Below are 17,622 nucleotides of genomic sequence, written 5' to 3'. Positions count from 1 at the left end.
CAAAATAAATATATAGGAACAATATACTTACTACAGTGACAGTTGTGCTGAGCTGACTCTGAAGTTCCACTAGTCATTCTTTTAACAGAATAAATAAATTCAGATGTTTTGCTGCCAAGTAAAATGACAATAATTTATTCAAAGTAATGATAAATCAAAACCTTTGGCTTTTGTTTCAGGAAACCTTGAAGAGTTTTGTATGGTGCAAAATGTTTTCCACATGTATGGATTTATTAATTGACCTACAGGCTAACTGATGTGTGAGTTCCAGTGCCTATGTGGTCACATTGTACAAAGGTCTGTGGACACATTTGCTGTTGTTCAGCATTGCTGCTTTCAAGTGATGTCACGTTGACCTGGTGTGTGGAAAGGAATTACAATGTGTAGGCTCAGGAAAAAGATATTGTGTGTATACTGCCATTTTTATGAAACTACAAAAGGTGCTGTTTAGTGCCTTTAGCAAGACTGCCCTACAGTTAAAGGCTTAAAATAACTTGGAGTAAAGATATTCTGATTTTCATGTGTGCGTGAGGCCATGAGTGCATTTATTTCAACATACTTAAGGGAGACAAGTTAAGACCTAAGCATGAGCTTTCTAAGTTGCTGTGCTAAAATTAAGTTTAACCACAAATACTTACAAATCAGGATCATTTACTTTTGGTTTGAGTTCCAAAAATTAGTATGGCAGGACAAATGAAATGATTTTGCAGTATAAGAAAAGCATCATTATCTGAAATACTTTCATCTTCTGTATTTATTTGCCTCATTAAACAACCTAAGGAAATCAGTATTTCATTTTGACAACACCAATTTGTAAACCCAGAAGTCAGATTTGGAACGTTAGCTGATGTTAGTTTAATTCTCTTTACTCCAAGGTAAATTTGTATTTTGGCAAGCAGATTCTTGACAGCTTTGGTGTCCACTTTGTCAGGAGTGCAGGTAGATCTCTGGCCACTTTATTAGTTTGAAGATGTTACTGTTAAATGTAAAGGGTTTGGGTTTTTTTATAGTCTTCTTGAAATTGTTTTTAGTCTAGTCTGAGGAAAGTTCATAATTACAGTTGTAAACACAATTAACAGTTAATAAACATGCTGTCATGCGGTCTCAGTACATACTCAGGCATATAGAGCTTTTTCCCAAAGAACCTCAGCAGGAGAGAAAAAATGCTTGCTTTAAATATATAGAACAGAACAGAATTAACCAGGTTAGAAAAGACCTTTGAGATCATCAAGTCCAACCTATCACCCAACACCATCTAATCAACTAAGCCATGGCACCAAGTGCCTCATCCAGAGGTTTGGACTCGAGGGGAGGAGAAAGTTCTTCACCGAGCGAGTTGTTCGTCATTGGAATGGGCTGCCCAGGAAGGTGGTGGAGTTACCGTCCCTGGAGGTGTTCAAGAGGATTTTGAATGTGGCCCTTGGTCTGAGGTGTGTGGTGACAGGTTGGACTCGATAATCCTCGAGGTCTCTTCCAACCTTAGTTATACTGTGATACCTCCAAAGATGGTGACTCCACCACCTCCCTGGGCAGCACATTCCAATGGCCAATCTCTCTTTCTGTGAAGAACTTCCTAACATCCAACCTAAACCTCCCCTGGTGCAGCTTGAGACTGTGTCCTCTTGTTCTGTCACAAGTTTGTGAGATCCCCGCAGTCTTCTCTTTTCCAGGCAAAAGTACCTAACTCTCTTCCTCATATGAGAGATACTCTAGTCTCCTAATCAACTTTGTAGCAATTTTCTGTACCTGCTCCAACAAGTCCTTGTGCTTCTTGAACCAGGGAGCCCAGAACTGGACACAGTATTCCAGATGTGGTATCACCAAGGTCTTCGCCACTGAGCAGTGCATGATATTTGTAGCCCTCTTCAAAGCTACAGCCTTGTGATGGGAGATTTTAGTGGACAACATGCTGTTAGCTCCTAGACTTTCCTTGCAGGTCTTATAAAAGCAGACAGCTTTCTTCTTTGAGATGTTAGTCTTTTTCCTAAAGGAGCTCACTGGGGTGCCTTGGTACCTTTTAATCTTCTGCTTAATGATTCAGTAGAAAAGCACTGAGGTGCTTCTTGTGTCAAAGTCGCTTACTGCATTTAAGGTCTTTTTGCAGGGTTGTGTCCATTGGAGAGAGGGAATTTTGTTAAAATGTTGTTAATAACGTAGCTGTGCTTACTCTGCTTAGAAAGTTATGCTCAATTTGCCCTCAAACTGCTGTGAACCTAAAGGTTAAGTTTTACAACAGAAGTACAACTTAACACCTTTGTATTGAACAGAGTTCATGTTTCTGCTTGTTCTAGCACATATTAGATAGGACTTGTTTCATGAAGAAACCAGGACAAAGGCTTCTACAGGCTGTTGGATACTGGTGATTTTTAGGGATTCAACTTAAACACCCCCCACCCTGGGAAAGAGGAAAGAAATACAAAATGAACTGTTGAATTAACTTTTCCTGTAAAATGATTGGAAGGTACTGAGAAGAGCTGAAATCCTGCATGGACTTTACAATAGTCTGATTTCTGTACAAGCAATTTCACTTGCTTCAGAAGCAAAATGAACAATTCAGGGGGAAGTGCACAATTACAGATGACAAGAAGAGGCTCACCAGCAATCTGTGCTAACATGTGGTCTATATTACGGAGAAAGTTGATGAAATCTCAACTTGAATATGGTCTGTCTCTTGATTTACGTCCCCTTCCCTTCCAGAAACAGTTTCTAATACAGAAAGGTCAACTACTGCCCTCAGATGTCTCTGTGCAGTGGCCAGGAGACTCAAGAGAAACATGCTTAAAATCTGAGATAACTGTGTCACAAAAGGTATTCTGAAGCCTTGGTAGCTACTTGTCCAAAGCCCCTACAGTTGTCATCCTTTAATCCCAGTGACTTGTGAAAGATTCTAAGATTCCTCACATATATCAGTCATACTATTGTAACTGAGTTTAACCCTACCAAAGGTCACTTTTCTCTTGCAAAGTCTCTCTTCTTGTTTTACCTCCTTTTTATATATATATTTTTTTTTCCCCCCAATATATAGTTAAGGATAGTAATGGGAGGGAAGGAAGGAGGCCAATGCTTAATGTGTGTGTGGAAAGAGTGAAGTAGTATTAGTCACCCTAATAGATAATGGTCTCATACTTGTTATAACTTTTTCTAGGCTTATGCTAGAAATTGGGAAAAGGAGAATTCTGTGGGTATGTTTGAAGGAGGAGGATGATTGTTCTGGAGTTATTTTCATTAATTTTTTTAATTACTTTTAACTTTTTTGCCTTTCTGTTTGTTTCAGTTGGCTTTTAATCTATTTAAGGACTAACTGGAAACATCTAAGAGCCAATCACATATTTAAGGTGAATGTGTGAGTTTATTTTCTCAAGTAGGTCTTTTAAAGCACCTTTTAAACATACTTATTTTCCAGTGACTCTCACTAGGGAGGGAGAAAAAAAGCATTTTTAATACTGCCCAGCAGTTATAGAGGTGTTAGTCTGGACTGTTTGTGCACTCCCTGTGAAACAAAAGGCATGTGGTGGTTTCAAGATTTCAGGCTGATTAGATTTACAAAAGTTTGCATCACACCTCCTTTTAAAGGAATTCCAGGGGAGCTTGCATGGCCTTTCTTCACTGCCACATAGCGCAGTGCGTGGAGCATGGAAAACAGGAGGCTTTGTGTATTGTAAGTCTTCATCCTTCTAAACAATGTTGCCAAGAAATTGTCTATTTCAATGGAGTCAGAGCCTTACGGGGAAGATTCAGAGGAGCTTTTTGCTTTCCTTAGTTCCTTACAGTGCTAGTCTGAAGCTCTGTGGTGTTAGTCCAAAGCTTGATGTGTCTCCATTCCAAAGCAGCCAAAGATTCTTAAGTGATGATATCATCAGTAAGAGAAGATAGAGACACTGAATTGATGTGCTGAGGATATCAACGATGTGGCAGAAGTTGAAATTTAAACAGCTTTCATTCTTTGGTTTTCACACTGTCAACCAAGTTACTTCCTTATCTGATAGAAAAGGTTGTGCATGGTGGTGGCATCTGCTTTGGTTTTTTTACCTTAAGAGAACGTTACATGCTAAAGCCTTCTACATCAAGGCACACTAATTACGTGTGTCTTGAAACTGGTCTATTATGTGTTCAGATCTTAGCTAAATTCAGCAGGCAAAGTGTACTTTATCTTTAAAGGCAGCAAAATTATTGTCTTGGGTGTAGTAGTTACCAGCAAGATTTAGAAGAGAAAAATGGAGACTTGTCTTGAATCTCCTGCTCCTTGTGAAAATTTCAGTCATGATAGTCTTACCTGTTTTTACCATTGTGTGGTAAAAATAGTGGTGATACAAGTAGGTATATACTTGATGTAGTGTTATTATCTTATAGAAAGATCTCAACAACGAAAAGACCTTTGTAAATCTCTTTTTTTTTTCTCTGTGTAATAATTCTTGCTGATGTACACTGCAATTTGGTTACTTTCATACAACAAAAACCAAACTCAGAAGGTCTTTCTTAACATTAGCTCAGAGGCTTTTACTGAGTTCCTTGTCCCTGTACTCAGCACTGGCTAGGCCAATGTCCAGTTCTGGGCTCCTGAGTTTAGGAAAGGTGTTGACTTGCTGGAAGGTGTCCAGAGAAGGGCAACAAAGCTGGGGAGGGGTTTGCAGCACAAGCCTTTGAGGGGAGGCTGAGGAAGCTGAGGTTGCTTAGCCTGGAGAAAAGGTAGCTCAGGGGAGACCTTATTGCTCTCTACAACTACCTGAAGGGAGGTTGTAGCCAGGTGGTGGTTGGTCTCTTCTCCCAGGCACCCAGCACAAGAACAAGAGGACACAGTCCCAAGCTGTGCCAGGGGAGGTTTAGGCTGGATGTTAGGAAGAAGTTCTTCATAGAAAGAATGATTGGCCATTGGAATGTGCTGCCCAGGTAGGTGGTGGAGTCACCATCACTGGAGGTGTTAAGAAGAGACGGGATGGGGTGCTTGGTGCCATGGTTTAGTTGATTAGATGGTGTTGGGTGATGGGTTGGACTCGATCTCAAAAGTTCTCTTCCAACCTGGTCTGTTCTGTTCTGTTAACTTATTTTCAAGCTACAGATTGACAATTATTGTTGAAATAATAATTTTAATACTTTGAAATGTGTTTTTTGTTGGCCACTGTGAATAATTTCTCAGAGTAACCTGAACATAGACTATGTAAAAAGGAAGCAGTTGGAACATGCTAAGAAAAGTTCGTTTGATAAACAATTATGAGCAGGATTGGCTTCTTTAGGACAAGAGAGATACAATTATAATGTAATTAAGTCAAATATGATGTGGAGATGTTTTTAAAGTCTGGCCTGTTTGTTCTAGAGCGAATCATATTCTGACAACTAATGCTGCTCTGTCTGGGTGTTTCCATCTGAGTGTTAAGCTTTGTAAAATTACCTTTCCTTCAGTGAAGCCCTTGGCACACAGACAGGGCCCTGGAGAGTGGCATTTTTCTGTGCCTGTTATTATTCAAGTCCAAGTCCACATGAGTTCAGGCACTGCGTTTCTTTATTGACCTGTAGTTTGTGGGAGTACTTTTTTCAAAACAGAAATATTATTTTGCAGTAGGAGCAAAGCATTTAGATGACTAATTTAAGAGAAAAATAGTCTAGTTTCATACTTTCTGTCAAATCACAAATGGTAGACTTGACTTTTCAGCATGGGTAGCTTGGCTGGCAGGTCTCTACGTTGTAATCCCCATAATCTCAACGAACAGGACTGTGCACAGATGAAGAACACAGTAGAAACTGTTTAGCAGCAAAGGTGATTCGTAAAGGTGATTTGACTCAGAACTGGAGAGAGAAAAGACTCTGCTAGGAAGTGCAGTGTTCGTAGCAGTGTTACACAGTGTATAGTCAAGTGTGTGATACTGCTAATAAGGATTTTTTCATAAAGTCTTGTGTCTTTGAGGTTCACACACTACCCCAAACAGCCAGAATTTAGCGTTTTTGGGGGGGTATAGAAATCGGGTGACATCCCACAGGCGAAGTTAATAGCAGGAAGCAATTTCCTCACCAACATAATACATTTTCAAATTTCTGTAAACATTCCTAACTGCAGCTTCTCTTTAAAATGAATAAACAAATAACAGCAATATGCAGCAAGCTGCCTACCAGTGGGCATGTTTATTTGCCTGACAGATTGCATACTTTGTAGGCTAAGTTGTTCTTTGAGAGATGACTATTCCAAAATCCTTGCACTACTTTTTCAGTATGTCAGTTTTAAGATCACCTAAACCCAGAAGAGCAGTAGTTTGTTTCACCTTCCTTGCTTAAGAAGCAGGTTTTTCTTCAGTTTCTGTGTTTTTGAAATCACTACCAAAAAAGCAATGTGAGGTAAAATGTGTCTTACAATGGTGTCTTCAAGGCCTGAACAGGACAAAACCAATCTGAAAACAGATACTTAAAAGCTTCATTTTTGGAGTGGCTTTTCTAAGTCCATTGAAGGAATGAACATATTAACCAGATCTCAAGCAGTATGTGTAAATTTTGGTGGGATGAACAATAAGTTGTCTCAGCATAATTAGCAGAATCCTATTGCCATGTGATGTGGTACTCTGGAATTGTCTTGCTCTGCTTTGGAATTGTCTTGCTCTGCTTTGGAATTGTCTTGCTCTGCTTTGGAATTGTCTTGCTCTGCTTTGGAATTGTCTTGCTCTGCTTTGGAATTGTCTTGCTCTGCTTTGGAATTGTCTTGCTCTGCTTTGGAATTGTCTTGCTCTGCTTTGGAATTGTCTTGCTCTGCTTTGGAATTGTCTTGCTCTGCTTTGGAATTCTCTTGCTCTAATTTGTTGCTTCTATTTCCATTCCTCTTCCGCTTCTATTTCCATTCCTCTTCCGCTTCTATTTCCATTCCTCTTCCGCTTCTATTTCCATTCCTCTTCCGCTTCTATTTCCATTCCTCTTCCGCTTCTATTTCCATTCCTCTTCCGCTTCTATTTCCAATTTTACTCAGAAAATACATTACTAGTTACTTAGTCACTATGCAAAAAGGTATCCAAGAACCTTCAATCTTCAGGGATATTTTTTGCCAACATTTGTTGCTAAGAATTTGTAAATTAAATAGATTCATCAGGGCTGGCTAGTGCTCCATGCCAGCACATGCAGTTCAGCAACTAAAACACTCAGGCTGTAAGCATAACAGATTTTCATGAAAACTGACAGATTTTTTTTAAATGTTTCTTTCTTTCTTTATTTTTGGGGTATTGCTGTTGCCAGGCACTACTATAATTCATTTCTTTTTACCTTCCAATGTGAAATAAAAGAGCAGAGAGCTGTAAGTTTTCTTTATGGTAGTAAGAATACAGTAACTGTTAGGAGAAGAGGGAATCCATCTGAAGGAAGATTTGGTGACTTGATTTCTCTGGTTCGTAACTACTTTGTGAAAAGAAGTTGTGCACCTCCCACTCTAAATCATTTTCTTTTTACCAGCTGGGGAGGTTCAGAATAAAATGGACCCATCCCTTTTCTCGGTCCCTGGTGGTGGTGATGATCCAGCATTTGTTTTTCATTCAAACCACATGTTGAATAAGTGAAAAAGAGGAAATACATGCTGGTCATAGGTCAGGTGCAACACAGAGTTTATACAGATTTATTTTCTTTGTAGCATCTGCCATCCTGCATTTAAAGCTGCTGAATGATGTTATGCTTCCAGTTATTTTGAGGCAGGTTTTCTTAAATACTGACATTTTGGGGTTTGGCATATGCTGCTGGCCAGACATCGAGCCTGTGGAGCTGTAGGAATGGCCTGCAGCAAACCGGCTTTTCAGAACTCAAAACTCCCTCATGATCTCATAGGGTGGAAGCTTGACCCTCTTTGTTTCTGGCCTCAAACAAAGAAAACAGACCCCCAGAAAAATGAACCTGGAAAAGTATTAGTGTGATAATGGGGAGCTGGGGCTAAGCACTTCTCTGCTTATCATTACTGAGGCATGTAGGAGAGGATGAGGAGGAAGGGAGCACAAATACCCTGCAATCTACAAATGCAAACTTCGCTCAGGAGCTATACCTGCTTAAAACCTGAAGGTTTCTGTTTGCTCCCAATAAATTACATGCACATTTAATTTATACTCCATCAGAAGTACTGCAAGACTCATTGCCTATGATTGAAGGATAATTAGGAATGTGACTGTATGTATCAATATCAGCTTTATTTGTTGTCTTTATTATTCAAACACTTCTGGCAGTGTTTTTACAGCTCTGATAAAATTATGAAGGATGTCCCTTTGGTCAGGACTTTGAAGACAATAATTTCAATTTGTCTTAAATGTGCCAGCCAGCCAAGACTAAATATGCATTTACAGCAGCTATTCAGCAGATTTATAGCTAATATTTTTTCCTATAGTTTTTTTTTAGGACAACAGTTTAAGGTCAATCTTCACCAACTTGCCAGCATGATAAATTGTATTAGGATTAGAATTAACAGCTTACTATATGAGACATTAAATTTTACAAGATTCAAGTTGTAGAAAAGAAAAATTCCAAATGGGCATAAGGGAAGTGGAAGGAGGTGGGAAGGAATAAAAACCCACATTCTTCACTATAAGGGTAATTAAGGGCTGGAGGGACTTGCCAACAGAGGCTGTGCAGTCTCCATCATTAAAGGTTGTTAAAACTTGACTGGGCAAGGCCGTGAGCAACTTGATCTGACTTTGAAGTTACCCCTGCTTGAGGTTGGACTAAATGGCAATTGGGAGGCTTTTGCAGTCTAAAGTTTTCTAAATTTAAACCACCAAAAATAAGTCTGAGCTGTAGAAAGGGCTGGATACGTTCTCATGTGCTCTATGGTCTGAAGAGTTACAAACATGCCTTTGGAAAACACAGACAGAATGCCATGGGAACTGTGAGACTAAATATCAGATGCCACACTGGAGAGCTGAGTACTGAGATATGCACAAGTATTTTAACAGATACTTCACATGAACAATGAGGACATTTTGAATCTGATTTTTGCAAGTAGAATAATTTCAGCTTTTTTGTAGCTTGATGATCGTACCTGTAGTCTCATTTGATATGACAATGGGTGATTTATTTCTGGTTTGGTTTATTCTGATTCCCTACTTCCAATTTCTATTAGGAATAGGAGGGCTGCAAGATGTTGTGCTGAAGTCTGCAACACTGTCGACGTCCCTAGCTTGTCCACCGTTTACACCTCTCAACTTCGAGGCCACGCCGATTGTGCGGGTAGCTGTTGAGCCCAAACATCCAAGTAAGTGTAAAGCAGAGTGGGGCTGGTAACAGAAGTTCAGTGTGGTAGCAATGCAGCTTCCCACCCTGAGTTGTTTGCCTGCTTCTTGTTCTGTCCACTAAATCAGAGACTGACTCAGTATGAAAGGAATATATATGTTGCCCAGAGGGCCATATTGTCCTTGTGAGTTCTAGCCGGCGAGCTCATGTCTCAATAGGTGAGACCTTGTTGTGCTGTTTATGGTAAGACTTAGCTGTTCCATGAGAAGCAACATGATGCTAAAGGTTCAGCATGGCTTTGGGCTTTTCCTTCTGCTGATAATCTTTGTTATATCTTTAGGCTCGTGGTGCATGTTTGCAGTACTGCTTCAAACTGATCCCTTCCCCCAGCAGACACTAGTATGTCTCTGGCTGTATTTGAATTTTAGCCCAATTGGAATTTGCTGTTGTACTGTTAGTAGGACCAAAAATAACTGGCTTTCTGTTCAGATACAAAATAACACCAATATTATGTGTTTTTTTAGGAAGTGATTGGACAGCTTAGGAGGTATTTGTTCTGCATGCCTGAATAACAGATAATAATATATTGTACATCCTGCATTTGCTAAAGTAGTTTTGAAAGTATGGGAAAATACTGGTTCTGTTGAAAATGTCAAAGGAATGTAATTCTAGAACTACTGATGGATTTTGGAGCAGGTTTTTTTTCCCCTTAAGGAAGTGAAGCTTTATTATTTATACACCATTGCTTAATTTCTCCTCCCTGGTTACTTCTGAAACTTCTGAGTCTATGGTTTGAAGTACATTAGCTGGAAGGACAGAAGCCTCAAAGGTAGCTATGCTTGCAAAAGCTTCCTGAAAGTCATCTGCTAACAGTGAGAGGAAGATAAGCAAAATTTAGCCATTGCAGGCTCAGCTTGAAAGCAATCAATTGTCCAGTGAGCTGCAGTCTAGAGATGACCCTGGCATCTTGTCATATATGAGTGCATTGGATTTCCACAGCAAATCTATTTCCAAACTGCATCTGCTTATTTGGAAGAAATGATTTAAATAAATACAAATTGTTTCCCTATCTGTGTCTTACAAAATCACTGCATGTCCTTCACATTCATGTCAAAATCTTCCTCTGTTGTTACTGTAAACTCTGTTCATCCCTCTCAGCGGGCTTAAATGTAGAAGACAGTAGTTTAAAGTCTGTGTTCAGCTGCATCTGCCATTGAGCTAGCACTGTCTTTTTCACATTTTGTTGTTTTTATGTCTGGTTTTCAGGGATACTTTTCTGTTATACCCTTACAAGGTTAGCATTAAATACAAAATACCATATTTCTTTTACTAGTCCTCAAGTGAATGACAAGCTTAATGTCACTCTTCCTTCTTAATGTGAATATGCATTTGTGGAAAGCCTGTGGGTATTCTTTACCCTACCTATAAAATAAGAAAAAGGAATCTTCTTTTTTTTTCCCCCCCAAATACATTAATTTTGGAATGCTGTGGACCTGAGTTGTTTATGCAAAGCTTTGATGTAATCCAGCCCAATTTGACTCAGCTATGGTTAGTCATTCTGCATTACCTTTAAGACAACTCTTTACAAATAAAAAAACCCCAAACACCTTCATTTTAGAGACAGATGTGTTTGGTTTCTCCAAAAAGCTCTCACATTGCCAATTTTTGTCCTTTTCAGGTTGTAATAGCATTAAAGCTTTTCAGCAGCTTCCAGCTCTTTCAGATCCTTCCTGTGCTTCATCCACTCTTGTGCCCTCTAAGTAATCCACCTGGAATAATTTCTGCTTTGATTTTAGTAAAGTTAACATGGGTTTATTAGTCTTTGGAGCATTTTGAGCATTAGCAATTTGCAGGCTGTTACACTTAGCCATGAAAGATTGCAAAGAGAGAAAATAAATCAGCGAAAGATAACTTTTAGATAGTTGTAATAAATAAGAAGGGTTCTGTCTTTCAAAACTGATGACAATGAGTGAAATCCTGAAGATTTTAATCACTTCATATTGATAACATTCTTTTTTTTTTAATTGGTTGTGTGCTGTTAATGAGCCATATTTGGAGTTAATTATATACAGGAAGCAGGATAACATAGTCATGCTTTGGTACGCCAAACCTATTACAAAACTGTGCAAAGCAAACCTGTGCAATCTATTCAAACATGTACCATGGTTAAGATTATATAATGTGAATTAGATCATCAGTACATAAATTCTTGGTCACAAATTAGGAGTACACAATCTTAAATCATCATAATACCCTTTGTGACTTAGGGGCAGAATTTTGCCCACACAGTGTTTGTGAGTGCTCCTGAAAGATGCATTTGTGTTTAGACTTCCACAGAAATGAGAGCTACTTTTTTCTTACTTTTAAGTATATCCTACATCAAGTATTACTTTGTTAATAACACCTTCTTTTGCCAGGTGATATGCCTCAGCTGGTTAGAGGAATGAAGCTTTTAAACCAAGCTGATCCCTGTGTCCAAGTTTTAATCCAGGAGACAGGAGAGCATGTGCTAGTGACAGCAGGAGAAGTTCATCTTCAGCGTTGCTTGGATGACCTGAAACAAAGGTTAGAGGGGGCAAGGAGGAAGAAATATTTCTGGTTCAGTAGGTGTCTGTTGTATTTCTTTGTCAGATGCATATCTTTGATTTATATTCTGGTAAAGTAGAAGCTTCATCCACTAGCAGTTCTTCACCGTTGCATCATAAATGGACCTTTCTGTAGCTATAAAGTTATCTGCAAGTGGGCAGAAGCCACTAGCTTGTCACTGTTATACATCTTACACACCCTTTGGGTACTTTCTAGAAATGAGAAATTGCAGTAGGTTCAGGAGTCCAATTAAGAATGTAGTGCACCATTTGTACAAAATGAAAACTGGGAGGGAAATCATGTCTGATAGATAAACTCTCAAAGATTAGAAGGCAGCGAGACCAAAACTGTGTGTGCACACTCTATCCCGTTCCTTTCCACAACACATTGATTTTTTTGATTGTTTTTTTTTAAATGTTAATCTACTCTCTTGCTCATGAGCAGCAGCTTTTTCTGCAAGCTTAAATGCCCGTGGCAATAAAGCTTACAATTACATTTGCTTTTCGCTGCAACGTTTTTATCACTCTACCAAAATTTACCAGAACTTAGGAAACTTTGATTAGTTTTTTTTTTTTGATTGTCATTTAATGACTCTGCTCAGGTCTCATGAGTAGTTAAGAAGGCTGCACAACTATTAATCTGTTAGATAAATGTGATAACATGTAATAAATGGGTTTTTCTTTTTTTTCCAGTCACATTTCGTATGCCTAAAATGCTTCAGCTGACTTTAAAGCATCACCTTCTATCTCAAAACTATTATAATAGTGATTATCAAACCAAAGGATAAAATTAATTTAATGCTGATTGCCCAAGTAAAGCAGTGTGTCACTTCCCATTTCCTGCATAATAACCCTTGGCAGTTTTCTTTTTCATGCTTAGCTAACAACAAAAATCCAGACACAATCTTTGAGTCGCACCTTTCCCGGGGTTTAGGCTGATAGCCTCTAAAATCCAGAGCAATTTTGGTTTGCAGTGAGTTGTACCTCATGTGAAGGCTTAGTGCAAAGTTTAATAAAAGGGAGTTTATGAATACTAAGATTAACATTATCTCTGTTTCCCTGTGATTGCTAATAACCACTGTTCCCAGACTTGGGAACTATTTTGGGTGAGTTGCTTTAGAGCTCCTAGGTCCGAGTGGTACACCATGCAAAAGACAGAACCTCTGGTTATTTCTCAAGGCTCACATTGAGTTGCTTCGAGCTGTGTTTGCTTCAACATCAGTACCTGTGATTTCAGGTGGCAATAGTTGTGGTTGTTTTATTGCAGGCATCTATTCAGCTACTAGCTGGCAGCTGTAGGTACTGGTAATTAGAACTGAAGCTTGATGGAGAGTAGTGGCTGTTCTAAAACTGATTACAGCTAAATATTTCAGCTTTAGAATGAGATAGAGCTGAAGTGTGAGTGTTTCTGAATGCATTTTACTAGCCTCAGAGATGTGCATGCAATCATGGAAGTAATTAATCCTTTCAGTTAGGCATACTGGAACATGGTTTTCATTAATTTTGCTTTTGAATGCAAATTACAGGAGCATGAAAGCCTAACTGCACCTTCTTTACAGGGATCCATGGCTTACACAAAAATTAACTTTCTACATCTGTAATAAAATGGTTCTATATAAACATTCACTAGCAGGAATGTTTATATAAAGGTCTTAGAAACAGGCAATTCCAATTATGGCCTTGTTTTCTCCATGTGTTTTAAATTCGAGCCTGATTCAGCTGGCTGTATTGAAGGTGTTTTTATACCTTTGCACCCAAATGATTAACTGAAACTCGGTTGTCCGTTGATGTGGTGCTAGCTTGCTGTACCACAGGCTGTAATTGTAGCAATGCCATGAGTAGAATATAATTTTTACAAATTGCATAGCTAGAAAAAGCCATTACAAACCTTTGAAGACTGGATGTTTCAGTACCGAGTAAGGTTTGTCCTGGGAGGTTTTGCAATGAGCTAATTGTTTTTCACCCTTCAGGTGAGGTAAAAAATACAGGCTATTTTCCCAGTCTGATGGGAAGCTTTCAGCATTGAAGTATCTTTAGCTGAGTTAAATCCTGGGTGTATCTGAACAAGATGCAGATTATGTGCACTTAGTAAGCATCCATTTCATAGTTCTAAAAGAAATGGGGTTTTGCCATGGTACCATTGGGATTTTTTAGCTCCTGTGATTACAGTAAACAGGTAATCCAGGATACATTAAAGTCATTATGTTGTACTTGAAGATACAATAGGTGATCCTTTATGGGTAAATACACAGGTGTGTATTAAATATACAAAAGGTCTAACAATCTGGCACTTCCTAGATGGGTGGTGAAATAACATACTGGCATACTTAATGCTGTAAAGCTTATAATTGTAGAGCATTTTAATCAGTAGTAATTAATTTTCCTCATCTTTTGAGATATGCTTTAAAGCATAGTGGAAGTTTTCCTGCAGAGTACTCAATTCAAGGCAAATAAGTAATGACTGCAAATTAATCTGGAAGAAATTGCTGTTGGTTAAATAGCATTACAGTGAACAATGTATCAGGTCCTTAATAGTCACACTTTGTCACTGTTCCAAATGCCAGTACTACAACGTTGTCAAACCTTCTGTCATTCTTTCTTATTGTGGTCTGCTGCACTGGGCCCTTCCTAAATGTTTTTATTTGCAACACAGATTTTCTTTGTTGTTGCAGAGTATTTCCCAACTTAGTTTAAAAGAAAAAAGAAAGCTTCTTAACTTGTATCTTTCATCTCTTGACAGAAAGTAATTCCTTTAAAACTTGCTAGTACTCTTGCAAAAGATACTGGTTATAGTTCAACAGGCTGAGCTGCCTTGATAAGACTTTTCTTTTGTCATAGAAAAAGACCAAAATCTTCACCTACAGTCTTATATCCCATTTTATTTTGTGCTTTCTGTGGTCCTTTGAAGGCAAAGATTGAGTTTACCTTTTCATGAGTAGTCCAAACATAACACTCATCCACAGCATTAATTTTGTTTGCTTTCTTCCATTAAGGTATTTTATTATCTTAGAGACTCCTCCAATATAAGCTTTTCTACCAAACTGAGGGAGTGTTTAATGATCTGGGATAGAATTGATAGTTTAATTCTTATCTGTAGTTAATGGTCAATTTATTTTAATGATCTCCCTTCTCTTGTTTGTGTTTTAGTTTTATATGAAACTGTACTCACATAAGTAACTTTATAAATAACAATTACCACTTATTTTTCATTGAAATGACTGTACAATATAAAGCTACTTGGGAATTGTGAGGGAGAGGAGAGATTGTGGTTTGCTTTATAGCAGTGAAAAGGCTGTTTCTAATGCCAGGTCTGTACATGAAATAATTATCTGCATATTTCTGAAACAAATGTGTCCCTGACTGGTGATAATCAGGGTTAGCTATTTCATTTGAAATGTGTTCCCTTCCTCAAGTCAACTTAAAGGCATTCCAGTGTAGAGTCACCAACTTCTACCTTCTAGACAGTGCCTCTCATATTTACATTTGTTGTAAGATCACAGTTGTGATGATCCTCTAGGCTTGCAAGGGAAGTAGTTGTTAAGGGTTCCACTAGCTAATCACCACATTAATGCTCCCCCTGCTGCAGTGCTGGTTTCATGCACAGATTTGAATCTGCCATGCTTGGAGTATGGAGAAAATAGGAGTATCAGCTCTCCCCAGTGTTCCTAGCTGCAAAGAGGGTACTTGATCTGAACCCAGAAGTTACATAACTATGGCTCCATGCTTCTTCACAAAAGACACAGCTTCACCTGTGCTTCATCTTTCCAGAGCATCTCCCTGTACAAGCAGATGGACTGATTCAAATCAGTCTTGCTCAGTGTCATATCTGCAGCAGTGTGGCCTAGAACAAGTGTCTGGGGACAAGTGAAAACAGAGTCACTGTAAATGCCTTCCTGGGTCCCAGTTGTTTTCAGTTCAGGGCCTTTTGTGGGTTTGATTGTCAGTTAATCCTGATCAGCCTTCCCCCCTTATGATTTTTGTGGACCTCTATTGTGTCCTTGAAACATGTGAAAGCTGCTTGTGCTTTCATACGTTTGATCGTAGTTACTCTTTCTCTTTTTTGGTTCTTTTTTATTTTCCTGGTTCTCTTGTATCTCCTTTGAGGGGAGAGAACAGCAGTGCATAGTTTCCAAGATGTGGGTGCATCAGTGATTTACACAGAGGCACAGCAATGCTTTATCTTTTGTTTTCTTGTTGTTTTCCAAATCTTCCTACAGACATAAAAGGCAATGCTTCTTTTTTGAAGTACAGAACGTTTTTCAGAGTTGGAGTTTGAAATGCATCACCTAGTAGTCTGTGTTGCAATCAGATTTATTCATAAACACCTGTTCCATGCTAAGCCCTACCTCTCAACCTCAAGTTTAAAAGTATTTTGTACATGTCAAACTAACTTTGAGACTTTGTTTTATAGGTTTGCAAAGGTAGAGATTAGCGTGTCCGCACCTATTATACCATTCCGAGAGACAATAACAAGACCTCCAAAAGTCGATATGGTGAATGAAGAAATAGGAAAGCAGCAGAAAGTTGCTGTCATACACCAAACAAAAGAGGACCAAAATAAAATTCCTGAAGGAGTGCAGGTTGATCCAGATGGGCTTATTACAATGTCTACTCCAAACAAACAAGCTACTCTCAGCGTAAGAGCTGTGCCGCTTCCTGAAGAGGTGACTCGACTTCTTGAAGAAAACAGTGACTTGATTCGAACTATGGAGCAGCTCAACACGTCTCTGAATGAAGATAAAAAAAGTCATGAGATAAATCAGAAGACTCTTGACAGGATTAAGGAATTCAAACAAAAGTTGGAGCAAAATCTGCAGGGAAGAAAGTGGAGAAATGCTGTTGATCAGATCTGGTCATTTGGACCGAGGAAGTGTGGGCCTAATATTTTGTTATATAATTTTGAGGGCTATAAAAGGTCTGTGTGGCAGTGCCTTGGCAACGCTGTGAAAGAAGTAAGTAAATACAGAGACTTTGACAACAGCATAGTAAGTGGATTTCAGTTGGCTACGCTTTCAGGTCCCATGTGTGAAGAACCTCTCATGGGGGTTTGTTTTACGGTGGAAAAATGGGAAATACATAAAGCTGGAGAGACGCTGTCAACTAGCGGTCAGGATTCAGGGGAATGTGACACCGTAGAACACACACAAAATGAAGATACTGCTCAAACAAGCAGTTGCACTGATGAAGTTTGCAGCTTGAATGAACACCAGGAGAGCGGCCAAAGTGTTCCAAAATCACCTGAGAAAGTTAGTAAACAAAAAGGGGAAGTTTTACTTGCAGATTGTTATGGTCCCTTCTCTGGGCAACTGATTGCCACCATGAAGGAAGCTTGTCGTTATGCTTTGCAAGCAAAACCGCAGAGGCTAATGGCAGCAATGTACACGTGTGAAATCATGGCTACTGCAGAAGTTTTAGGTAAGACATACAAGATAAACCTTTGGCTGGTATGCAAGCTCAGTGTGTACCAGATTTGTGTCACTTAACATTACCTTACTGCTTACACCTACTTGAACTTGTTTTTATGACCTATTTACACCACCCCTTAACTTACCCTAACATTTGTTCTTGGAGTTTTCTGTGGGAGTTGCTTGCACACTGAATCTGATCCAAAGAACCAAGATTTTCTTTAAAATTTATCTTCCACTGCACTTAAGCTGTCAGCAAATATGTTCTGACTGTACTGACTGTGACATGAACTGGAGTCTACCCCACAAATAACAATTAAAAATTCGGTTATTTGTTGTAAAAGTCTCTGCTGTTGTGCACATCTGCATAATGATAGCAGTTGTACAAAACCAAATTAGTCTGAAGAGCAAAATTTACAGTTGTATGCAGTAAAAAAAGTGCCTTTGAGCAGTTGCTT

The 17,622-nt window shown here is 38.8% G+C and overlaps 1 protein-coding gene across 1 annotated transcript in view; it reads left to right on the top strand.

Annotated features, from left to right (window-relative positions):
• The window catches only part of EFL1 (elongation factor like GTPase 1), a 64,733-nt gene that overhangs the window by 38,222 nt on the left and 8,889 nt on the right, over window positions 1-17,622 (top strand). The window contains exons 15-17 of the mRNA XM_009903895.2: window positions 9,065-9,196; window positions 11,592-11,739; window positions 16,171-17,174. Coding sequence (XP_009902197.2) covers window positions 9,065-9,196; window positions 11,592-11,739; window positions 16,171-17,174 — 1,284 coding nt within the window. The remainder of the gene's footprint in view (window positions 1-9,064; window positions 9,197-11,591; window positions 11,740-16,170; window positions 17,175-17,622) is intronic.

This window comes from Dryobates pubescens, chromosome 17 (genome assembly GCF_014839835.1).
Source record: "Dryobates pubescens isolate bDryPub1 chromosome 17, bDryPub1.pri, whole genome shotgun sequence".
Taxonomy (NCBI): Eukaryota; Metazoa; Chordata; class Aves; order Piciformes; family Picidae; genus Dryobates; species Dryobates pubescens.
Note: the sequence above shows the minus strand (reverse complement) of the source record. Positions and strands in the feature narration are given on the sequence as shown.